This window comes from Pelophylax lessonae, assembly GCF_965119305.1.
Source record: "Pelophylax lessonae genome assembly, chromosome: 7".
Taxonomy (NCBI): Eukaryota; Metazoa; Chordata; class Amphibia; order Anura; family Ranidae; genus Pelophylax; species Pelophylax lessonae.
This window is the reverse complement of record NC_138774.1, coordinates 218981793-219008237: the sequence shown is the minus strand read 5'-3', so window position 1 is coordinate 219008237 and position 26445 is coordinate 218981793. Positions and strand designations below refer to the sequence as shown.

The 26445-nt window shown below is 44.3% G+C and overlaps 1 protein-coding gene across 3 annotated transcripts in view; it reads right to left on the bottom strand.

The window, feature by feature from the left end:
• Window positions 1–8847: 8847 nt before the first annotated feature.
• Window positions 8848–26445, bottom strand: part of LOC309559611 (ficolin-2-like) — a 38561-nt gene continuing 20963 nt past the window's right edge. For all 3 annotated transcript variants that reach the window (XM_082262935.1, XM_082262936.1, XM_082262937.1), the window contains 3 exons: window positions 22148–22277; window positions 16073–16207; window positions 8848–9132 (listed from right to left, as the gene is read on the bottom strand). In XM_082262935.1, the coding sequence (XP_082119061.1) occupies window positions 8876–9132; window positions 16073–16207; window positions 22148–22277 (522 nt within the window). In that variant the 3' untranslated portion in view covers window positions 8848–8875. The remainder of the gene's footprint in view (window positions 9133–16072; window positions 16208–22147; window positions 22278–26445) is intronic.

Below are 26445 nucleotides of genomic sequence, written 5' to 3'. Positions count from 1 at the left end.
GGTTCCTACACCAAACCTACCCAGCCCACATAACATATATTTTTATATAAAAATTAGCATGCTAAATATATATCAGTTGCCTATATAAAGTCACAAGAAGCCGTGCTGAGAAACACTCATTATGATCACATTACAACAATATGTCTGAAGAACTTATTACAACATATGATGTGCACATCTTGTCTGTATATAGAGGTATTGTTATAATATTTTTGCATTATTCCGTACAAGTTGTATTTCATAAGCATTATTCTCCATTATCCTTTATTGAAAAAATGATATTCTGATAGATCTGTTTCCCATATATGGGTTGGCATATACATGTTCCTTGATTGCAATAAAAGAAAGTGGGACCCTCACCTTTCCAACATCCATAATACAATAATATGCTATAAAAACCTGACAGGGGCTTCCTGACTTTCTAAGGTTTCAACACATTCTGAGTTAATGATCTGAAACAAGCATGTAGCCAGCAAAGTCAGAACTTCTGATCTGCATACTTGCTCAGGGCCTATTACTCAGAAAGTATGGAAACCACTTAATTAGTACAACAGCCAGGCATCTAGCATTTTTAGAAAAAGACATCAGGGTACTTTCTTATTACAGGCTTCCCATACCTACTAGTGATTTATCACCCTTCCTGCCTAGCACTCTCTTTAACTGAGCTATTAGGCCTGGTGAAGTGGGAAGGTCTGCCTGATCATGTTACTACTGTGATTGGCTGTCACAGTTGTCACATGACCAGGTGTCGGTCCCTCCAGCTAGTGATCCTTACTAAATACCGGGAGCTGTCTTTGACAGCTTGGTCTCTTTGATGGGATGCACAGTAAGTTGCTTTTAGCACAGAAACCTCTGCCACCTATAGATGCATAAGTGCGAAGTGTGGGTGTTAAAGTCCACCCTCTTTGCTGCGGCCCTTACGCATTCTATTCGTGGCATGAGGTTAAGATGGGAAACAGGGACACCCAATCCTTCAAAATAAGGGTCAGTTGACAGCTATGTGTTTCCTATAATTCATTTTTTTAATTATCTATTTTATTTTATTATTATTATTGTAATTTTTTTTTTTGCAGAATACATTTCTATACTGTTGTCAATTCTAATGACCAGGCAAGCAAATTTTGGTAAAATGGATATATACACAATTTAACTTGGAAATCCAGCATCAACTAAAGACAATGGGCATGCAGTATCAATTCTCTTCTGCTCAGGGAACAATTGGCGGACCGCCATTGAAGTGCACTACGGAAATTCAATCTTATTTGGCAGAGTTGGCTGGACTTTGCCAGCCTCGCTCCTTCACAGCTAGTAATGGAATGAATGTAGATACGTCGCTACATTTTTAAGCGGCGGGCAGTCCGCTTTAACATAAAATTGGTCCCCGTGACGGATTAGAGACATGATCACTTTTATGGGTGGCGGGAGAGGTGCCCCCCCCCTGGTCATTTCCACCACTTACAGTGCCTTGCGAAAGTATTCGGCCCCCTTGAACTTTGCCACATTTTGCCACATTTCAGGCTTCAAACATAAAGATATAAAACTGTAACTTTTTGTGAAGAATCAACAACAAGTGGGACACAATCATGAAGTGGAATAACATTTATTGGATATTTCAAACTTTTTTAACAAATAAAAAACTGAAAAACTGGGCGTGCAAAATGATTCAGCCCGTTTACTTTCAGTGCAGCAAACTCTCTCCAGAAGTTCAGTGAGGATCTCTGAATGATCCAATGTTGACCTAAATGACTAATGATGATAATTAGAATCCACCTGTGTGTAATCAAGTCTCCGTATAAATGCACCTGCACTGTGATAGTCTCAGAGGTCCGTTTAAAGCGCAGAGAGCATCATGAAGAACAAGGAACACACCAGGCAGGTCCGAGATACTGTTCTGGAGAAGTTTAAAGCCGGATTTGGATACAAAAAGATTTCCCAAGCTTTAAACATCCCAAGGAGCACTGTGCAAGCGATAATATTGAAATGGAAGGAGTATCAGACCACTGCAAATCTACGAAGACCTGGCTGTCCCTCTAAACTTTCAGCTCATACAAGGAGAAGACTGATCAGAGATGCAGCCAAGAGGCCCATGATCACTCTGGATGAACTGCAGAGATCTACAGCTGAGGTGGGAGACTCTGTCCATAGGACAACAATCAGTCGTATACTGCACAAATCTGGCCTTTATGGAAGAGTGGCAAGAAGAAAGCCATTTCTTAAAGATATCCATAAAAAGTGTTGTTTAAAATTTGCCACAAGCCACCTGGGAGACACACCAAACATGTGGAAGAAGGTGCTCTGGTCAGATGAAAGCAAAATCAAACTTTTTAGCAACAATGCAAAACGTTATGTTTGGCGTAAAAGCAACACAGCTCATCACCCCGAACACACCATCCCCACTGTCAAACATGGTGGTGGCAGCATCATGGTTTGGGCCTGCTTTTCTTCAGCAGGGACAGGGAAGATGGTTAAAATTGATGGGAAGATGGATGGAGCCAAATACAGGACCATTCTGGAAGAAAACCTGATGGAGTCTGCAAAAGACCTGAGACTGGGATGGAGATTTGTCTTCCAACAAGACAATGATCCAAAACATAGAGCAAAATCTACAATGGAATGGTTCACAAATAAACATATCCAGGTGTTAGAATGGCCAAGTCAAAGTCCAGACCTGAATCCAATAGAGAATCTGTGGAAAGAACTGAAAACTGCTGTTCACAAACGCTCTCCATCCAACCTCACTGAGCTCGAGCTGTTTTGCAAGGAGGAATGGGCAAAAATTTCAGTCTCTCGATATGCAAAACTGATAGAGACATACCCCAAGCGACTTACAGCTGTAATCGCAGCAAAAGGTGGTGCTACAAAGTATTAACTTAAGGGGGCTGAATAATTTTGCACGCCCAATTTTTCAGTTTTTTATTTGTTAAAAAAGTTTGAAATATCCAATAAATTTTGTTCCACTTCGTGATTGTGTCCCACTTGTTGTTGATTCTTCACAAAAAAATACAGTTTTATATCTTTATGTTTAAAGCCTAAAATGTGGCAAAAGGTCGCAAAGTTCAAGGGGACCGTATACTTTCGCAAGGCACTGTACCTGGAGAGATCAGCAGTGACAGAAACAATCCAATCCTGTGTACAGATGGGCAGGAAGTCGAGTAAGGGCAAGATGGCCCCCACTTGACTCTATGCCCTTGGAGGACCGCAGCGACATCAGACATCAGCCTTAAAGGGCTCAGTTTCTTTTCTTGGAAAAAAAAAATTATACTTTTTTTTATTGCCTTTAAGTGTAAATGTGAGATCTGGGGTCTTTTTGAACCCAGATCTCACATTAAAGAAGCCCTGTCCTTCTTATTTCTATTACAAGAGATATTTACATTCCTTGTAATAGAAATAAAAGTGATCAGAATTTTTTTTTTTTTAAAGGGGACTGTGTAAAAATAACAAATAGAAAATAAAATAAATAAAAAAAAAAAATTGAAAGTGCCCTGTCCCTCCGAGCTCGCGTGCAGAAACAAAAGCATACGTAAGTAGCACCCACATATGTAAATGGTGTTCAAACCACACATGTGAGGTATCGCCATGATCATTAGAGGGAGAGCAATTATTCTAGCAGTAGACCTTCTCTGTAACTCTACACACTGGTAACCTGGGAACATTTTTAAAGCATCGCCTATGGAGATTTTTAGGTACCAAAGTTTGTCGCCATTCCACGAGCGTGCGCAATTTTAAAGCGTGACTCGTTAGCTATCAATTTACTCTGGGTAACATTATCTTTCACATTATAGAAAACAATTTGTCTATCTTTATAGTTTTCCTATTTTTTGATTAAAAAAAGTGTATTTTTTTCCAAAAAAATTGCGTTTGTAAAAAACAGCTGCGCAAATGCGAGTGTGACAAAGTATTGCAACAACCTCCATTTCATTCTCTAGGGTCTCTGCTAAAAAAATATATATATAATGTTTGGGGGGTTCTAAGTCATTTCCTAGCAAAAATACTAATTTTAACTTGTAAACAACAAGTGTCAGAAATAGGCCTAGTCCTTAACCACTTAAGCCCCGGAAGATTTTACCCCCTTCCTGACCAGGGGGTTTTTTGTGATTTTTTACTGCGTGACTTTAACGGACAATTGCGCGGTCGTGCGACGCTGTACCTAAACGAATTTCACGTCCTTTTTTTCCCCACAAACAGAGCTTTCTTTTGGCGGTATTTGATCACTTGTGCGATTTTTTGATCATGCGCTATAAACAAAAAAATAGCGTAATTTTTGCAAAAATAACAATGTTTTTCACTTTTTTTATATGAAATCCCCCCCAAAAAAATGTAAAAATCAAAATTTTTTAACATTTTTGGCCAAATTGTTTTATGCTACATATGTTTGGTAAAAAAAAATCGCAAAAAGCGTATTTTGATTGGTTTGCGCAAAAGTTATCACGTTTACTAACAAAGGGAAAGATTTTTGTCATTTTTGGTGTTTTTTTTTTTTTAACGAGTAATGGCGGCGATCTGCGATTTTTTTGCGGTACTGCGACATTGCGGCGGACAGATCGGACCCTTGACTGACATTTTTGACACTTTTGGGGGTACCAGTGACATTACTGCAGTAATCAGTGCTATATATATATGCACTGTTACTGCAAAAATGACACTGGCAGGGAAGGGGTTAACTTTATTGGACAGGGAGGGGTTAAGTGTGTCCTAGGAGCATGCTTCTAACTGTAGTGGGACATGGCTATTGGTGTAAGAACAAAGATCAACGGTTCTACATAGTAGATCCGTCTGATCTTCATTTTTACACAGGGGAGAATGACAGGCGGCTTGTTTACATAAGCCGCTCTGCCTTTCTCCCGCTGTACCGACGGTCGGCGACACGCCCGCACTCCTCCCTGAACGAGCCGCGGCGGGCGCGCGCCTCAGTGGGCGAGCACTCGCCCGCTATTGGCTCTAATAGCAGTGACAGGCGAGTGACGTAGATCTACGTCACTCTGCCTGGCCGGGGCTGACTGGCGCAGTCGGCAACGGCTTTACAGTTAAGGGGCCCCAAATGCTCTACCCACCTATTCTGTCAGCTATGGTAATTTTTTACCTGAGTTCATAGGTTGTTACTTTGAGAAAAACAGAAAGAAATGGCATTGTGCATAGCTTTTGAACTATGAACTCGGGTTGATCTGTTTTGCTTTTGTTTTAGCTTGCACCTTCTTTGCACAGATTGACCATTGTCTTCTGTAGGCATATTATGCATGATCTCTATTGATCACTATGTCTTTGCATTGTTTAGATGCTTTTTTACATCAATAAAAAAGAGTTTGGATTTAAAAAAAGACAACGGGCATTTGCCCGCGCTTATTGCAAAATACGTTACAAAATGTGAGATTTCTGGAACGTTGTTTTTGAACTCTGCGACCAGCCACAATGTGCTGAATCACTAAGTGAGGGTGGGGTGGTGTCTCCTCGTAGGATGCTGGAGGACGCTGATAATAGCCAACGGTGCCGCCATCTGCCACAGACTACAAACGCTTCCTTTTCACTGGCCTGACACTTCACAACATCTCACAAATAGATTCTCTCTCCAATGGCGGGAAAAACGTCCTTGCAGTCACTGTAATTCCAATCCTGCATGCTGATTGGTGCAGAAAGAACTGCTACCATTGGTGTCAGTGACAATAACGCTAGACTTCTTCTTTTTTTTTTTTTTTCCAATGACTTCTATAGTACAAGAGTACCTATAGTGCTGGAGAAAACAAGGAAGTGTTTAGAAATATGTGGACAGATTTTTCATTAACCATTGTACACGTTATCCAGGCTTAAAGCATTAAATCTCTAGATGTGGTGGATGCATTCGTTCTCTATTTTAGATTTAGTTAACTCTATTTTCTCTTTTGGATCCAGCCAGTAACACACTTCCAATCCTAGGGTGACTATGCTCACTCCTCCATTGTATCTATGGAGGAACAACATTGCAACCCTATAGACAGCAGTACTGTAAACCTGTGGAGAAAGTAGTTTTAGGTGGAGTAGATGTAGATGGACTTTTCATAGGTGATTAACAAATTAAAGCAGTTGCAGCAACAGTTTTTTTCTCTTTTGAATCAATAAAAGCTTATCATTTTAAGCACCCCAGTCAGTGGTAAATGGTTTGTCTCAACCCTCTAACTGCCACGTTTGTGGACAACCAGGGCCAGCGCTACCTAGTTAAGGTAGACCACTGTCTTCTGTATGGTGCCAGCCGAGAGTCCACATCAGTCTGGGGAGCCGCTATGGGGGTGCGGGCATACGTCCAGGCCCCTCGCCATTCAAGAACTTGGCTCCATTGGCGTGGGCACCAGCGGGCTTTTTTTCAGCTGGCGGCGGTGGTGCACCTGTTGGCACTGGTAACTCCGCCTCCCCCCACCAGTACTCTGTGGCCCAGGGGCAGACTGACCTATTGGGTGCTGCCCTGGGCGAGCATGGAGAATCAGGTGGCAGCAGGTGTGGGGAGCGGGACAGCACCCGGCTCCAGGAGGTAGCAAGGATAAAGAGCAGCGAGGGGGGCCAGAAGCGATTGCCCCGGAGAGAGAAGAGCTCCAAAGACTTCCCGGGACCGATGGATAGGCTGACTGGGGCCGGAGAATGAGGGCGGGCGGGACATCCAGGCAACCAGAGACAGCTGCATCTGACAGCAAACCAATCCTCTGGAAGGAGCAGCTCCGTGAGGACCTGTCCTCACCCAGCTACAAGGATGGGCCCTGCCCACTGTGTGCAGAAACACAAGATCGCAGCCTTCCCTTGTCACAGAACAGCAATCTGCCTTGTTTACATAGGCAGATCGTCATTCTGCTTGTGCCTGTGTGGTCGGCACAGTGGGAGCAGGTTACCGGTGGCGCACATGCGCGCCCTAGACCCGGAAGTGCAGAATCACGTACAGGTAAGTCATTCTGCACAGAGCAGCTGCCCTGCCGCAGTAAGTCTATGTGAGGCAGTCCGCATCAGGTTAAAATGAAAGTTTAATTAATATCTAAACGAAAAAGGAGAAGTTGGGACTTTATATGAGACTCCTGACCAACAGAGTCTCCATCCCTGATGCATAAAGCAAAAAAGTTTAATTAAGCCTAAAGTGGAATTTCAGCTTAACCACTTTACCACTAGAGGATTTTGCTGTCTTACGTCTGGGCCACTTTTTGCAATTCGGCACTGTGCGACTTTAACTGACAATTGCGCGGTCGTGCGACGCCATACCCAAACGAAATTTACGTCCTTTTTTTCCCACAAATAGAGCTTTGGTGGTATTTGATCACCTGTGCGATTTTTACTTTTTGCGCTATAAGCAAAAAAAGAGCGTTTATTTTGAAAAAATAACAATATTTTTAACATTTTTTTATATGAAATTCCCCCCAAAAAAATGTAAAAATCAAATTTTTTTTTAATTTTTGGCCAATTTGTTTTCTGCTACCTATGTTTGGTAAAAAAATCACAATAAGCGTATTTTGATTGGTTTGCGCAAAAGTTATTGCGTTTACTAACAAAGGGAAAAATTTCTGTCATTTTTGGTGGGTTTTTTTTAACGCGTAATGGCGGCGATCTGCGATTTTTTTTGCGGGACTGCGACATTGTTGCGGACAGATCGGACCCTTGACTGACACTTTTGGGGGTACCAGTGACATTACTACAGTAATCAGTGCTATATATATGCACTGTTACTGTAAAAATGACACTGGCAGGGAAGGGGTTAATTTTTATTGGAGAGGGAGGGGTTAATGTATGCCTGGTGCTTACTAAAGTGTGTGGGGGGAGGTGACTGTGTGACACAAGGACAGATCGAGGGTTCAACTATGCTGAACCCTGCAATCTGACCCTGCCTGTCACTTAGGAGATCCACCTGCTTGTGTTTACACACAGCAGGCGGATCTCCACACTCGATTCCCCGACGATCGGGGAAGAGCGGTGGCGATTGCCGCCGCTCCTCCCCTGGCCCGACTCCCGCTGTGACTGAATACAGCGGGAGGGAGCCTCCGGCAGCGTGCGCGCGCGGCCAAGAAAGGGGAGTGTCTGGGAACGTAGGTCTAGGTCGCCAGACGATAACGAACCACTTTGCCGCAGTAGGCTCAACGTGAGCAGACGGCAAGTGGTTAAAGTGGAATTTAACTCAACTTTTGAACTTGTACCTACAGGTAAGCCCATAACATCGCTTACCTGTAGGTACAGTGAATATCTGCTAAACTTGCACTGTTTAGAAGATATTCACACAACATGCAGCTGGTGACATCAAACTTGTGCAGACATGCCCTCCCCTGCACAGCCATTCACTGGGAAGATCAGTGTGCTGCTTTTTCTCTGTCTGACACATTTCCCTGCATTTTCCACCGCCATCTCTTATGCAGCTGAGAGCAGAGGGAATGTGATCACTTATAAAAAAGGAGAAAGAAGTATTTATACTTTTTTTATATATACAAGATATGCACAAATGTTTTGCCTTTTATTTTTATTTTAAACTGAATTAGCTGTTTCACAAGGTGGGAGTTCACATATACTTAAATGTCATTTTGGCCCTTTGGCAAAAGCGAGCATTATATTTTGCTTTGTAGCCAGAGTTAGGGTGACAGAGATAAGAAAGCTGCCTTTTTGCTGACTTCTTCCAAAAACGCTAGCTGTCTGGCTTTTGGTGTTGATTTAGTACTTTCTGAGTCACTAGCCCTCGACAAGCATGCCAATCTGGAGTCCTAATTTAGCTGGCTGCATACTTTTCTAGGGCTACAACAAGAAAGTATTGAAGCCATTGGTTAAAAGTATATTTTCAGAAGATGGTCAGGCTCCATTATTTTCACAACACGTTTTCTTTAGATTAGAAAAAAAAAAAACTGAAACTGACATTCATCATCTCTATTTCCCTCTACATTTTTATTTCTTATCCATTTAAAAAAGCTCGGGTCTTCATTTCCACGTGCTTAAATGAGTATTTGTGTCCCCTGGCACTATACCAGTTGACCCCATCAGCATTGGATGTGTGCGCCCCCAGGTGGTACAATCCATTCAGGTTTGCGGAGTGGCAGTTGCTGTACCACCATCCTCCTTTGTAGAGCTGGGCGCAGTCAAGTTCATAGATGTCATTGTCCTGGTCCTTTGTACTAAACTTCATACCGTTCAGACCGGATAAGGAGTCACCTGGAAAATGGTACAGAGAGATATAACTACTGGAAGCTGAACATCAGGTGATTACCAGTGCAAATTAGGCCTCGTTCACATGGGCATACTACAGCGCACACCTGTGAGAGGGCTGTGTTTTGCGAGTGTGGCACCCTCCTAGAACAGGTTCCTATAGAGCAGTGATAGGGAACCTTGGCACCCCAGATATTTTGTTACTACATTTCCCATGATGCTCATGCACTCTGTAGTGTAGTTCAGCATCATGGGAAATGTAGTTCCAAAACATCTGGGGTGCCAAGGCTCGCCATCACTGCTATAGAACCTCAGGGAAATCTAGTTTTAAGCTCCTCTGTAATCATTGGAGCGGTGTGTGATTATTTTTATCTGGGTCTCACTGGCTGCAGGCTCAACTACTTCTCCCTGCCTTCTATTGGATTCTAGAGTATAGTGGGCTGGAGGAGGCAGACCATTGTCTTCAATATTTATGTAGGCTCAGCCAATCCCTGGAGAAGATAGCCCAGTAGGTGGTTGAGGAGGGCATGTTGTTTGGGGCCTGGAGCAGCAGGGTTCTTGTCTAGGAGCAGAAAAGGATCGCAATAGCATTCATTTTGCTCCTGCAGCCACTGAATGCCTGCTTCTCCTCCTCTCCCTCCCTCCAGCAACTGCAGGGGGAAATTAACAGATCAGTTCCTCTACAGTATATGCAGCTCACCCCCCACCGCTCCTCCTATCCAGCTTCTTTTTTTTTTTGCTGCCCCCTGCATGCTCCCCTGCCCCCCAGAGCTCTTTCCTGGCCCCCCCTCATTCCCTACAGCTCTATTGGGTTCCCCCCTCCTTTCTTCCACTGGCTGCTGCAGGTAATGTGTCCCCATTGACAGTGGGGAAGGGGCCAGTAAATGTGTCATTTACCAGCCCCTTCCTTGTATGAATGATCTGTACCAATCACTGACTCTGTCCATTCATGTAAACTGTGTTTACTATGCTTCAGTGTACAGAGCTATTCCTGTCCATTCATTTTGTGCTGCTGAGGCTGCAGAGATTGGAGATTTAGGGCGGTGTCCTCAATCTCCTTTCTCTGTCTTAAAGGTGGAACATCAGAAGTCCGTTTAGACCTCTGTTATCTCATCAATAGCCCCCCAAAGGGCTCCTTAAAAACTGTAAATATATATATATATATAAAACATATTTAAAAAAATGGTAAAAAAATAATAAAAAAATAAATAAAATAAACAAGAATACTACTGAACCACCAGGGTCACAAAGGTCGCACTTGTGACCAGGCCCTGGTGTTCCACCATTAGGCTGGAAGGGAAGGGCCCTGAAGGTTCTAGTTATGCCACTGCTGGGGGGCCTATTTTATGGAAGTAGTTGGAGACAAATCATGCGGGTTCACACAGGATCTGGCCTGGAGATTCACAGGAGAAGTGTCTGTCCGATATTGGATGGAGGTATCCAAGTATCCAGGGACATTGTGAGTGGAGGCCTGGATGTAAGATCCAAGTGACTGTCTGCTGCTTTAACCCCTTGAGTGACTGCTCCAGTGTTGCTGAAGTGGGACTTGTCCTTACTTGGAGTCCCAGTGTTGATTTTGTTCCTAGTATCTGCCAAGAAGGAGATTACCCAAAAGAGAGTAGACAGGGCAAAGAGAGTCCTCTGCTTACTTTGTGCATTAAATTCGGATTATTCCATAGCCCACCCCTGTACCCCAACCAAGTTCAATGACCATCAAAAAACAAAAAGGCATTCCCTGCCTGGTCATGGGGGTTGTGAGGCTGTCTAAGTTTTCGTATGCCTTGCTGCCTGTACACCCAAACAGGAAGAGAACCTGGGGCAAATCAGGAGGAACCAATTGGGGTCTGCACTACACCCCTGTGGGGAACCTCTGTGCATCCTCATGCAAGCAAACACAGCCCTCACAGGGGTGTGAGCTGTAGTATGCCCATGTGTATGAGGCCTTAAAATGGAGTTCCGGGCACAAAATTTTTTTTTCAATGAAAATACCCCCGGGACAGTCAGGGCTAGTACATTCCACAATGGCTAGCCTCTGATCTGTCGCACTTATCTGCAAGAAGAAATACTCACTTTAAAAATTTCTTCTCCAGCGTTGCCATCTCTGTTGTGGGCAGCTGAAGCCAGCGCGATCCTCTTCTGTGTCCTCTTTCGTGTCTTCTTCTCCCAGAATGCGCCTGCACCGGCCCCTCTCGTCACTTCCGGTGCGGCGCCGCATTCCTCCACAGCTTCTGGGCATGCCCAGAAGCTGTTTAGCAAGGAAGTGACGAACGGGGCCGGTACCGTCGCATTGATTCCTGGGAGCGATGACGTTCAGCTCCCAGGAATCATTGCAAACCGGAAGTGACGGCGCGGGCCGCGGCCGCCGAGGGAGGAAGTGGAAGACAGGTGAGTATATCTTTCTACAATTACAAGGCAAGTAAAAAAAAAAAAAAATTACAAGGTAAGTAAAAAAAAAAAATAAAATCCTAACTATCCATTTCTGTTTCAGGTGAGGAAAAGCAAGCGGATGGCCACAAAATCGGTTATGTCGATTTTGTGGCCGGAACTCCGCTTTAAAGTATGACTAAATGCCAAGCTTCCTTATTTCGTTTTGGATAGAGTGGAGAAGGATTAGAACACCTTTCAAATTTTTGTTGCTGTCTGTGTCCCCGTTAGGGAGATTCACCCTCTTGTTCTGATTACCATTATCATTGAGAGTGAAAGCAAAAGAAAATCACAAATTTGGGGTTTTCACCAGAGCAGGAATAGAGCAGAAATCTTCTATCGGGGACACTATTATTGGTGACAACCCGGGATTTCCTCTCACTTCCTTGTTTGGCTATAGGACAGGTAGTCTACTACTACAGAACGAGGGAGCATTTCCCTACGCACCAAAAGCGTAGGGAAATTTTCTATATAAAATGTATAAATCACTTGTGTGTGCTTTTCCCTTTGGGAGGTTTTTTTTTTTTTACTCCAGATAAAATATAATGATATTGGTGGTCAGTAGTTATCAAAAAGCAAAAACGTCTCCACTACAATACAATAAAATCATTTTGTACAGCTTGGGGGGATTCTATGGCAAGAACTCATAGCTAGATGGAGGTCTCTTGGTCCCAGAGAAGAGAGGAACATTTTTGCCTAATCAATTTCAAGCAACAGCAACCTTATATTTGCCTTGATATATATGTGGCATAATGTAAAACCTCTTAACAAATGGCCTCTAAGAAACAGAGGTATCTAACACCAGATTAAAAAGCTCAGTATCTAAAGATCTATTTTCTATACTTCCTCCATACAGCTCAACTGAACTACTATTAACGAGACACCATATATCTAATAGTACTCAAATTACCCTCCTCAATAAACCACGTGTGCCCCAAAATCAAGTACCAAAAAAGTGCTCCCAAAGAAAAGACCCTATATGTTTCACTCAAACAACAGCTTCATCAGGGATGTAAAATAAATACAAGGAACAACGAACATACTTAAAGAAAAAAGGGAAAAAGGGGGAGGGTGGAATTTATTCCCACATGGCACAAAATAGCAGCTTCCCCTATTTTCCTCCCATTCAGTGGCGTAGCGTGGGTTGTCAGCGCCCAGGGCAAGGCAAGTAATTTGCACCCCCTAACCTGCAGACTTTTAGCACTCCCCGAGTCCCTTCCTACAATAGTACTGACCAGCCTGATTCCTAGACTGACCTACCAGTCCACTACGCTAACATACCTGATTCCTGTAATGGCCACTACACTGACCTACCTGTCCACGACACTGACCCTTACAATGACCTACCTGATTCCTACCTGACCACTACACTGCCCACTACACTACACTACACTGCCCACTACACTACACTACCCACCAGACTGACCATTAAACTACACTAAACTGTCTACTACACTACACTGTTCACTACAGTGTCCACTACACTACCCACTACACTGACCATTACACTACACTAAACTACCCACTACATTGTCCACTACACTGATCATTACACTTCACTGTCCACTACACTGACCATTACACTACACTACACTACACTGTCCACTGCACTACAATATACACTACACTACACTGACCACTACACCACACTAACCACTGCACTACACTGACCACTATATTGTCCACTAAACTACACTACACTGTCCACTACACTATACTACCCACTACACTACACTGACCACGACACTACACTGTCCACTACACTGACCACTACACTGTATACTACACTACCCACTACACCACACTAAACTACACTACACTGACCACTACACTACACTGTGCACTACACTACACTGTCCACTACACTACATTACACTGACCACTACACTACCCACTACACTACACTGTCCACTACACTGACCACTACACTACCCTACACTGTCCACTACACTACACTGTCCACTACACTACACTACACTACACTGTCCACTACACTACACTACACTGACCACTACACTACACTGTACACTACACTGACCACTACACTACACTGTCCACTACACTACACTATCCACTACACTACACTGACCACTACACTACACTGACCACTACACTGTCCACTACACTACCCACTACACTATACTGCCCACTACACTACACTGTCCACTACACTACACTACACTGACCACTTCACTACCCACTACACTACACTATCCACTACGCTACATACTACACTGCCCACTAAACTACACTACACTGTCCACTACACTACACTACACTGACCACTTCACTACCCACTACACTACACTATCCACTACGCTACATACTACACTGCCCACTAAACTACTGTTAACTACGCCTCCTCCCCAGACTGTGTCTAGTCCTGCAGCCAGAAAAATGACTTACCTGTTTTCATGATCCATCCACTCTGCCACATGGTGAAGACAGTGTTGTAAAATGTTGTCGGACCCATGAAAATACCGTAACTCGTCACTTCCGGGACACTGATGTGAGTCACCAGTGCGCATGCGCGAGTCACCACTGCGCATGCACACAAGACATTCTCGAGGTTTGGAAAAGTCATAAGAGATAGCGGACAGCTGACTGAAAGGAGGCGGGGCTGAGGTTGGACAGAGGACACCACCGCGCCATCAAGCCCTTACAGGGGGCGGGTCGGGGAGGATTGTGATAGCTTAGAGGAGACGGGACAGAGGCACATGCAGGGCTGACTTAGAAGACGGCGAGGCGGGCTCCAGAAGCGAGGCGGGGCTCTGCCACTGGCCAGCCCCGTTGCCGCACATGACAATATTGGCCCAATCACAGGGCGCCGACCGGCCATCGTTTAGCCTGAAGATGGCGGTGGCTGAAGTGACACGCTAGGAAGAATTTTTAAAGTTTGCTAGAGTGACACTGGCGTGGGATGCGCCCCCCCAAATGTTGTGCCCGGTGCGGCCGCCCCCCCCCCCCACGCTACGCCACTGCTCCCATTTATAATGTTTTCCAAAGATGGCCCCCACACTGGCGGCTCGATGAATTTATCGCCCATGCTATGCAGTAATGTCATGACGTTGACAACGTAGTAAGGGACAGGTAGTGAAAGGAAATCTCCCTAATGGGACATGGGTGGCAGGTAAAAAACTGACAGGGGGTATAACCCTCCCCTAGGCTCCATTCACACCTGAGTGTAGCAATTTACTGGTGTTTTTTAAAGGGTTTTTGCAGCTTTTTACAAGCATTTTTAAAGTGTTTTAGATGTGTATTAAAAGTGTTTTACAGCTTTTAAGCCAATAGAAAGCACTTGAAAATTAGGGGTTGAGAGCTGCTGTTTTAGCAGAAAATGAGCAACAAAATGCTTGTAAAACACTAAAGTCAGACATTTCTATTAAAGTCTATGAGGCCAAAAATGCTTGTAATTTTCCAAAAAGAAGCTCATGTACTTTTTTGAATGAAAGGCATTTTGCTTCAGGCAACAGAATGCTCATATGCGAACAGGGGCCATTGAAATGTATGGGATTTGGCTTGTTGAGCTCAGGTGTGAATGGGGCCTTAAGCTCTGTTCACTCCCGGATGGTGGGCGAATCCCTGTTACTTCCAATGGCACCTCAATCACGGGATGCCTGTCTCTCAAAAGTATTGGAACGTGACATCACAGGAGGGGGCTCTCCGGGTGACGTCACCGAATGGCTACGCCCCATGGCTATATAAGGAATAGCAGACAGTGGGAACCAACACAATGAAGGCAGACAGTGACGGAAGACCGTTTTTGTTATTTTTAGCAGGCAATGGCAGTGGACGAAGAAGACAACATCACCGGAGTGAAGAGGGAGAAGAAACCACCAGAGGAAGAAAAAACATCGGAGGGAGAAGAAACACCAGAGAGAGAACAGACCACCAGAGAGAGAAGAGGAAGAAGAAACACCAGAGGAAGAAGACACAATTTTTAAAAAAGGACGTGTCAAAAATCGTCTCTTGTGTTTTGTTACACTACACTCCTTTTTTTTTTTGGTGAATGGGGGTCCCCTTGTTAAAGGGGGCTTCCAGATTTGGATAAACCCCCTGCCCGCAGACCCCCCACAACCACCATCCAGGGTTGTCTGGAAGAGGCCCATGTCCCCATCAACATGGGGACAAGGTGCTTTGGGATGGGGGGCAGAGCATGTGAACCTAAACTTACTGAAGATGTCCCGATCTATAGAGGGCTAAACCTGAGGAAGCATTATGTACCTAAGTGTCCTTGGGAGCATTTTGCATTAAGCGCTGGAGTGTTTTTGTGGATCTAGTAACTCCGGTTCCTATTGGACAACATAGTTATATTTAGACATCCCCCCCAGAAAACTGCTGTAATAGGAAAGAGGAGTAACAATATAAAAGTGGAGGTTTTTAGTACAACTTCTACCCAACAGCACATCTAATTCTGTTTTCACTTGCTTTAAACCTACTGAGAATATTCTTTATAGTATGCCTTAAATAAGCACACTAAACTAAACCACACTGCGGTGCATTCTGCCAAACTGTCACTTACCTGCATCACCTTCTTTATAGGCTCCAATTAGTAATTGGTACTTTTCCATCTCATCTAAGACTTTGAACTCTGCATACTTGGCAAAAACTTTTTTGTTTTCAAAATCCTGCAGTTCGATGCGCAGTTCCCATTTACCTTTACAGAGAAAAATGCATAGCCATTTACAAGAGCAATAATATCCTTTATAGCGTGACTCACTGTCAGGCATAGGTTTTAGCAAAGCCTCATGATCTTGGCCCAGCAATTATTATATAATGTAGACCATTGGGATGATCACAACTACGTCCACCCTGAGGCACCCCCTATACCTGGCCATTTGTATGCTCCATTTAAGAGCTCCCTAGCTGGGGATTTCCCTCGCTGGGGTAACTTTTTGAAATACTATGAGGCAATCTTTTAGGCTCTGGATAACACACCTTGTCTTTTGAACAAATACACTTTAAAAAAAATTAAAGGAACACTTTTTAATCAGAGTATATCATCAAGTCAATTAAACTCCTGGGAAATTGATCTGGTCAGTTAAGTAGCAGAGGTGGTTGTTAATCAGTTTCAGCTGCTTTGGTGTTAAAAATTAACAACATGTGCACTAGACTGACATTTTTTCCCTACTCATCGTTTCTGACAGTTTTTCACTAGTTTTGCATTTGGCTAGGGTCAGTGTCACCACTGGTAGCATGAGGTGATACCTGGACCCTATTATGGTTGCACAGGTAGTCCAACTACTCCAGGATGGCACATCAATACATGCCACTGCCAGAAGGTTTGCTGTGTCTCCCAGCACAGTCTCAAGAGAATGGAGGAGATTCCAAGAGACAGGCAGTTACTCTAGGAGAGCTGGACAGGGCCGTAGAAGGTCCTTATCCCATCAGCAGGACCGGTATCTGCTCCTTTGTGCAAGGAGAAACAGGATGAGAACTGCCAGAACTCTACAAAATGACCTTACAGCAAGCCACTGGTGACCAAACAATCAGAAACAGACTTCATGAGAGAGGCCTGAGGGTCCGACGTCCTCTAGTGGGCCCTGTGCTCACTGCCCGACATTGTGGTGCTCAAATGGCATTTGCCATTGAACACCAGAATTGGCAGGGCCGCCACTGGCGCCCTTTGCTTTTCACAGATGAGAGCAGTTTCACCCTGAGCACATGTGACAGATGTAAAGGGGTCTGGAGAAGCCGCGGAGAACGTTATGCTGCCTGTAACATTGTTCACCATGACCGGTTTGGTGGTGGGTCAGTGATGGTCTGGGGAGGCATATCCATGGAGGGGCGCACAGACCTCTACAGGCAAGACAATGGCACCCTGACTGCCATTAGAAATTGGGATAAAATCCTTGGATCCATTGTCAGACCCTAAGCTAGGCAGTGAGTCCTGGATTTCTCCTGGTGCATGACAATGCTCGGCCTCATGTGGCGAGAGTATGCAACCAGTTCCTGGAGGATGAAGAAATTGATACCATTGAATGGACCTCGTCTGACCTAAACCCAATAGAGCACCTCCGGGACATTATGTTTCAGTCCATCCGACGCTGCCAGGTTGCACCTCAGTCTGTTCAGGAGCTCTGTGATGCCCTGGTCCAGATATGGGAGGAAATAACCCAGGACACCATCCGTCGTCTCATTAGGAACATGCCCCGACGTTGTCAGAAATGCATACAAGCATGTGGGGGCCATACAAACTACTGAGTACCATTTTGAATTGCTGCAATGAATTTGAGCAAAATGGACTAGCCTGCTGCATCATTTTTTCACTTTGATTTTCCGGGTGTCTTTGAATTCAGCCCTCTGCAAGTTAATAATTTTAATTTACATCAAACAATGTGGCATCCTTTACTTCCTAACACATTACTCAGTCCATGTCAATATAGATATCCAGCGTGATATTTTTCCCTATTGAGATCTGATGTGTTTTCAAAGTGTTCCTTTAATTTTTTTGAGCAGTGTATTTGGGCTATCTACGTGATGCCCTATCGCACTTAGGTGTCCATGTTGTTAACTTTTCTCTAAACTCAGGATATTTAATGTAGCCATCACATTTACGATCTATTCAGGATCCTAAATATACCTCACCAGGCTCTGAGTTCTAAGATTTACACTCCAATTTATCTCCTTGTAGAGTGCGCTGATAAAACATCCTAGCTCATTAGTCTGGCCTTGCCTGGTCATACGTTGGGAGAAGAGGACACCTAGGCTACCTCCTCCCACTCCTCTCAGCAGGGGCCCCTGTGTCCGCACCCAGGATTTAACTCCCACCCAGATCCTTATCTTCAAGGCCTATCAGCACCCACCCAATCAGCCCTGAGGAAGCAAGTGTATCTTGCGAAACGCGTTGGCTTCTAAACATGGAGGAACTGTGGACCTAATTACTGATATCCACATCAATACTAGTCTTACTTTTCATTGAGGACTTCTACAAATTCCACTTGATCAGTTCCATACCTACATGCTTTGGGTTTGGGTATCTGTTGACCTACTGTTTAGTAGAGGGTGTTGCTATGATTTTATGATGTTTTCGAAATTTTGTAATAAAGTTTGATATTTATTATATACTACCTGCCTAATGTTGTGCCTCCAAAGTCCACTTTTTTTTTGAGGAAGTAGGACCTAATTTTCTCAACCTTTCTCTATTAATTGGATGTTGGCAAGGTGAGGGTCCTCCCTTTCTATATAATGTATGTATAAGTCATGTGACCAAGCACACTGCAGCCTGCATTTTATAAATGAGTGGTAAAATCAAGGCTCAGTGTGGCATAAACACTGTAACGTCCTATAGAGAGCTAATATTTAATATAACATGAACCCTAAGACTCCGTTCACACTAGGTCAGATCCAACTTTGGGGCGACCTGTGAAGTGGCGTGCAGCGCGACTTCGGCGCGACTTGCACGGACTTCATAAAATGAATGTCTATGCAAGTCGCTCCAGGTCGCCCCGAAGTAGTACAGGACCCTTTTTCTAAGTCGAAGCGACTTGTGTCGCTCCTATTAGAACCGGTCCTGTACTACACTATGGGACGCGACGGTGCGTGACTTGTCAGGCTGACCAAGTCGCCTGACAAGTCGTACCAGTGTGAATGGAGACTTATGCTGAGCTCCAGATATTTGTAAAACATTATATTGTGTTTAAAGGGACAGTCATTATAAAAAAGCTGCTGAGTTTCTTTTTTTGGGGGGGGGACTAACATTGTTTTCCTTTTCTGCTCTGAGTTCCTGGCCTTGCCCACCTGCTGAGGGGCTCCCACTCTTCCTCCTGGATTTTATATTTGTGTAGGCCCTTTAAGGCAGAGCTGCACAGTTGCTCATCTCTCCCTGAAAAAAGGACACCGATTGGCTGCAGCCATGGCCTGGACTGGACCTGCCAGACTGGTCCTGTTTAAGGCTAGGTCTATGCACACGCCAGCTATATCGCAATTGTATACACTATATTATTTTTCCTTTAATTGCTATTTTTTTTACCCGCAAAAGTGGAATTACCCTTTAACCACTTCAGCCAGGGAAGGTTTTACCCCCCTTAATGACCAGGCCATTTTTTGCGATACAGCACTGGGTTATTTTAACTGACAAGTGACGTGCGACGCTGTACCCAAATAAAATTGATGCCCTCCCCCCCCCCCCCCCCCCACAAATAGAGCTTTTTTTTTCTTTTTTTTTGGTGGTATTTGATAACCTCTGCGTTTTTTATTTATTGCGCTATAAACAAAAAAATGGGGACAATTTTGAAAAAAAAAAACAATTTTTTAACTTTTTGCTATAAAACACATCCAATAAAAATTTTTTTTAAAAAATCAAAATTCTTCAAAAATTTAGGGCAATATGTATTCTGCTACATGTTTTTGGTAAAAAAAAATACCAATAAGGGTATATTGATTGGTTTGTGCAAAATGTATTGCGTCTACAAACTATGGCATATTTTTATGCCATTTTTATTTATTTTTTATTAGTAATGGCGGCAATCGAGGATTTTTAGCAAGACTGCAACATTGCAGCGGAACAAATCGGACACTTAACCACTTTACCTCCGCTCACATGGAGGCTACTGCGGCAAAGTGCCGCGATCCCGTCCAGCGACGTAGACCTACGTCGCTGGACTCCGCCCCTTGTGTTCATTCACAGCGGGAGTCGGGCCAGGGGAGGAGCAGCGGCGATTGCCGCTGCTCTGCCCCGATCGTCGGGGATCGAGTCTGGAGATCCGCCCGCTGTGTGTAAACACAGCGGGCGGATCTCCATAGTGACAGGGACTGACAGATCGGAGTGTTCCGCATAGCTGGACATCCGATCTGTCCTTGTGTCACACAGTCACCTCCCCCCCCCCACACGTCAGTAAGCACCAGGCATACATTAACCCCTCCCTCTCCAATAAAATTAACCCCTTCCCTGCCAGTGTCATTTTTACAGTAACAGTGCATATATATAGCACTGATTACTGTAGAAATGTCACTGGTACCCCCAAAAGTGTCAAAAATGTCAGTCAAGGGTCCGATCTGTCCGCCGCAATGGCGCAGTCCCGCAAAAAAAATCGCAGATCACCGCCATTACGCGTTAAAAAAAAAACACCAAAAATGACAGAAATCTTTCCCTTAGTTAGTAAACGCAATAACTTTTGCGCAAACCAATCAAAATACGCTTATTGCGATTTTTTTTACTAAACATAGGTAGCAGAAAACAAATTGGCCAAAAATTAAAAAAAAAATTGATTTTTACATTTTTTTTGGGGGGAATTTCATATAAAAAAATGTGAAAAATATTGTTATTTTTTCAAAATAAACGCTTTTTTTTGTTTATAGCGCAAAAAGTAAAAATCGCACAGGTGATCAAATACCACCAAAAGAAAGCTCTGTTTGTGGGAAAAAAAGGACGTAAATTTCGTTTGGGTACGGCGTCGCACGACCGCGCAATTGTCAGTTAAAGTCGCACAGCGCCGAATCGCAAAAAGTGGCCTGGACGGAAGACAGCAAAATCCTCCGGTGGTAAAGTGGTTAATTGACACTTTTGAAACTTTTCTGAGGACCAGTGACATTATTAAAATGATCAGTGCTAAAAGTATGCATTGTTACTGTAATAATGACACTGGCAGGGGCATCAGGGGGGACCAAAGGGTTAAATGTGTCCCTAGGGCAGTGATGGCGAACCTTGGCAGATGTTTTGGAACTACATTTCCCATGATGCTCAGCTACACTGCAGAGTGCATGAGCATCATGGGAAATGTAGTTCCAAAACATCTGGGGTGCCAAGGTTCGCCACCACTGCCCTAGGGGGTGCTTGCTAACTGTGCGGGGGATGGTCTGACTGGGGGAAGACAGAGATCTGTGTTCCTGTTTAGCAGGAACACAAGATCTCTATCTTCTCCCCTGACAGAACGGTGATCAGCCTTGTTTACACAGGCAGACCTCCAATCTGCCTCTCTCGCAAACAATCGCTGGGTAGCGGCAGACATTGCGTCCGCAGGACCTGTTGATTGGCTCCTGCTGTGTCTAATCACAGCAGGAGCCGGTCGCCGGTGTCGCGCCCGCGGGCCTCAGACCAGATAGAAGCTGCTCCATTCAGGTACGTCGATCTGCCCAGCCGAGCCACCCTGCCGCAGTAAGTGTGTGGTGGGCAGTCCGGAAGTGGTTAAGTAAGCGGTCAGAGGGTAGAAAAATGCGGCTCAACCACCTATTCTGTTTTTTTGCTGCTCCCCGGCCACAAGTGCAAACAAGCCATTACTATTCCACCTGTATCAGTGCAAGCCAATGGACAGGGCTCCATACTTGGAGTTTTTGTATGTCATACCCGGATGTTAGCTGCCTAGATATTGAAATCTTTAACGATTAATTTTATTATTTTATGCTGAAAACAGTGTACTTTCCAGGTGGCTTATCTCCTAATTGTTTTTTGTGCAACAGTCATGCAGCAATAACACTGAGTTTAATAGGTGGCGTGCAAATAATCTCTAGACAAGGAACTCACACACTGGCTATGATATATAAAAAGATGACAAAGCAAGCATGCAGCGACAGCACTGTGGTGTGAACAATTTATAATATCTCTTTTTTTAATAAATAAATTATATGCAGTAAAAAATGTGATTTCTGGGCCTTTTACCTGTGGATGTTATCTTATGGAGATTGTCATTTCCCAGCCAAAACTCATTCAAACGACTGCCAAACCCTTTCTTGTAGTCGGCCCAGTTCCGGAAGAAATCCACTGATCCGTCCCAACGTCGCTGAAACACCTGCCGAGAGAGCCGAAAACGCCTCTGAGATATCTGGAGCTCACACATTTCTCTATTCTGGTCTCAGATCTCTTCATCCTATACGCCTGTTCTTGTTTCAGCTACAATGCATAGAATCTGCTAAACGTAGGGTTGCCACCTGTCCAGGATTCACCCGCAGAGCCACTGATGGGGGAGACCACCAGTCCTCCTGTAGGGGGCCGGGTACACAGAGGGGCCCGAAGAACAACACAGGGAATTGGTGTGGTCGGGCAATTAAAGAAAGAAGCCCTGTGTGGCTCTCTGCAGGAGCTGAAAGCCAGTTTCTGCCCCTCCTGTCTGCTTTCAGCTGCTGCAGGGAGAGACACAGACACAGGGCATCATTCCTGTAATTGCTTTTCCGACACCGATACCCCTCCCTGTTCTGTCTGCTTCTGACCCCCCTCCATGTGTGCCCCCCCTTTCCCTGTGCAGCCCCCCCTCCCGCAGCGCTGCTGGCTTCCCTGCAGTGTAAAAAAAAAAACAAATTGTAAAAAAATGATAGTAATTAAACAGTGTAATAAATAATTTTAAAAATTGTATAATAAAATAACTGTAAACATTTTTAACATTTTTAAAAAAGAAATTTTTACATGTAAAAAACAATAAAAAAGGGCTAATTCACACAGGTTCTCTGTTATGTCTGTGTCCGCTAAACATGATTTTAGTGTATTTTTAGTGAATATGTTACATAGTTACATAGTTACATAGTAGGCGAGGTTGAATAAAGACAATAGTCCATCCAGTTCAACCTGTGTAGGTGTGTGTGACTGTAATCATCTAACATAGCCCTCAATCTCCTGATCCTTGAGATGTAAGTCTAAGAGTCTTTTGAAAGTCACCATACTACCCGCAGAAACCACCTCTTGTGGTAGACAATTCCACAATCTTGTAGCCCTAACAGTAAAGAACCCCCCACGTTGCCTGAGGTTAAAACGCTTCTCCTCTAATCGCATTGTATGTCCTCGAGTCCTCATGCAATTCCTTCGAATGAACAGCTTTTCTTCTAAGCTGAGATCCCCATTAAGATATTTATAAATTGCTATCATGTCCCCTCTCAGACGTCTTTTCTCCAGGGAAAATAAATCGAGCGATTGCAGCCGCTCTTCATAGGTAAGGTCCTCCAACCCCCTAATCAGTTTAGTTGCCCTTCTCTGGACTTTCTCCAGCTCCAACACATCCCTCCTGAGGACTGGCGACCAGAACTGGACAGAATACTCCAGATGCGGTCGGACCAGAGTTTTATAAAGTGGAAGGATTATAGTCTTATCTCTGGAATACATTCCTTTCTTTATGCATGCTAATATTCTGTTGGCTTTGGAAGCTGCCGCTTGGCATTGCATGCTGTTGCCTAATCTATCATCAACTAAGACTCCCAAATCTTTCTCCATTTTTGATTCCCCCAAGGGTTCCCCTCCTAACGTGTATTGTGTTTTTATGTTTTTGGTCCCCAAGTGCAAAACCTTACACTTCTCCACATTAAACCTCATTTGCCATGTCGTTGCCCACTCCGTAATTTTGTCCAGGTCATTCTGTAGGATATCTGCTTCATGCTGTGCAGTTATTGCCCTGGCCAATTTTGTGTCATCTGCAAAAACTGATAACGAACTACTGATCCCTTCCTCAATGCTGTTTATGAATAAATTGAACAAGGTTGGTCCCAGGACTGAGCCCTGGGGCACCCCGCTTACTACCTCAGACCAGTCTGAGTATGCGCTGTTTATTACTACCCTTTGGACACGGCCTTTTAGCCAATTCCGTATCCAAGAGCAAACCCTGCTGTCGATACCTGCAGACCTTATTTTATAAATTAAGCGCTTGTGGGGAACTGTATCAAACGCCTTAGCGAAATCCAAGTACACCACATCCACTGGTCTCCCCCTATCTAGCTCACAGCTCACTTCCTCGTAGAATGCTAAGAGATTGGTTTGACAAGAACGCCCATTTGTAAACCCGTGCTGGTTACTACTGATGATGTTGTTGTCTTTAGCATACTCTACGATATAGTCCCTTATCATCCCCTCCAAAAGTTTACATATTATTGATGTCAGACTGACAGGCCTATAATTTCCCGGGATATGTCTCTGGCCCTTTTTGAATATCGGAATCACGTTAGCCTTCCTCCAATCCCCTGGTACATCTCCTGTCCTAATACTGTCAGCAAAGATCAGGAACAGTGGTCTAGATATAACCATACTGAGTTCCTTGAGCACTCTCGGATGTACGCCATCCGGGCCTGGTGATTTGTTTGTGTTAAGTTTATCCAGTCTTTCCCTGATTTCCCCCTCTGTTAGCCATAGTGGCAAGTCCTGTGTATTACTACTAACCATACAGTCATGGTCAGTGTACCCTTCCTTTTCCTGCGTAAAGACTGACGAGAAAAAAGAATTCAGCACGGTTGCTTTTTCAGTGTCCTCTGTAACCATCCTCCCATCATCGTTAATTATGTGTGCAATATGCTCTGCCCTAGTTTTTTTGCTGTTGATATATTTAAAGAATTTCTTTGGGTTTTTTTTACTATCCTCCGCTATTTGTCTCTCAAAGTTGATTTTAGCCATCTTGATTTCGTGTTTACACTTCTTATTTTCCTCCTTGTATTGCTGGAAGGCCGATACTGTGCCCTCTGATTTATATTTCTTGAAGGCCAATTTTTTTCCCCTAATAAGTTTTTTAACGCTACGGTTTAGCCAGCCAGGTTTGGCTTTGTCTCTTCTAAATTTATTCCCCATAGGAATGCACTGCAAGATGCCTTTGCTTAATATTGTTCTAAAGCATTCCCATTTTTCCTCTGTGGTCAGTGATCCCAGGGTTTGGTCCCAGTTTACCCTTTCCATCAATGAGTACAATTTTGGAAAGTCTGCCCTTCTGAAGTTTAGGGTTCTTATGTTCCCCACTTGCCTTTTTATATTGTTATTTATACTAAATGTGATCATCCTGTGATCGCTAGAGCCCAGGTTGTCCTGGACTCCTACCTCCGAGATTATGTCTGGGTCATTAGTGATCAATAGATCCAGGATAGCATTCTCTCTAGTAGGGGAATCCACCAACTGCGACATGTAGTTATCCTGTAAGGTTTCCGTGAATAGCCGGGCCTTATGCGAGTGTGCAGTCCCCTCTTCCCAGTCAATGTCGGGATAATTGAAGTCCCCCAATATGATGACTGATCCTAGTTTTGCCGCTTTACCTATTAGTGCTAAAAATTCCAGCTCTACCTCCTCCCCTTGGTTAGGTGGCCTATAGCAAACCCCCACAACTACTTTTCCCTTATCTTCTTCCCTATCGAGTTCAACCCACACAGATTCTAAATCCATGCTCATCCCATCCGTAATGTCACTCCTTTCTAGCACCTTTATATTGTTCTTGACATAGAGACATACCCCTCCCCCTCTTTTACCAACCCTGTCCTTCCGGTACACCGAATACCCTTGGATATTGGCCAGCCAGTCATGTGAGGGGTCGAACCAAGTCTCCGCTATTCCCACAAGGTCTATGTCTTCCTCATGTACTAACATTTCCAACTCATCCATCTTATTAGCTAGGCTCCTGGCATTAGCATATACCCCTCTTAGTTTTACGGAAGTTAAACGTGATTGGCGGTTTTGTTTATTTCTGTTTGGTCTGCTGTTCTCCCGCACAGACCCGCCAATTGATGTTGTTGACCTACTGTCGCTGTTGACCCTACAACTGCCTTCAGTCCTCTGCTCCCTCCTGACTGATTCTACTTCTGAGCCCTCCCCCCCGTCTCCTAGTTTAAAAGCCCCTCCAACTCGGTGGCCATCTTTCTCCCCAAAAGAGCTGTACCGTCCCCATTAAGGTGCAGCCCATCCTTACTAAAGAGCCGGTTGTCTTTATATATTCATGGGGAGGGCCCTGCCAGGTAGGCTGTATGGGGCCCCGTGATTTCTAACAGCAACCCTGTTCACCCAGAGTCCCGGACAGTCCAGGTTTTGAATCATGTGTCCCGGTTTCATTCTACCTGAAACCTGGACACATGATTCAGACAGGAATGTTGATCAGAACAGGGCCTGAAAGGAGGGGTACTACTAAAGCCCCGTACACACGTACCGATTGTCGGCCGTAAATATTCGGCCGACGACCGATTGGCCGATTGTAGGCGTGTTAGTATGATGCTTCCGACAGCCGACAGCGC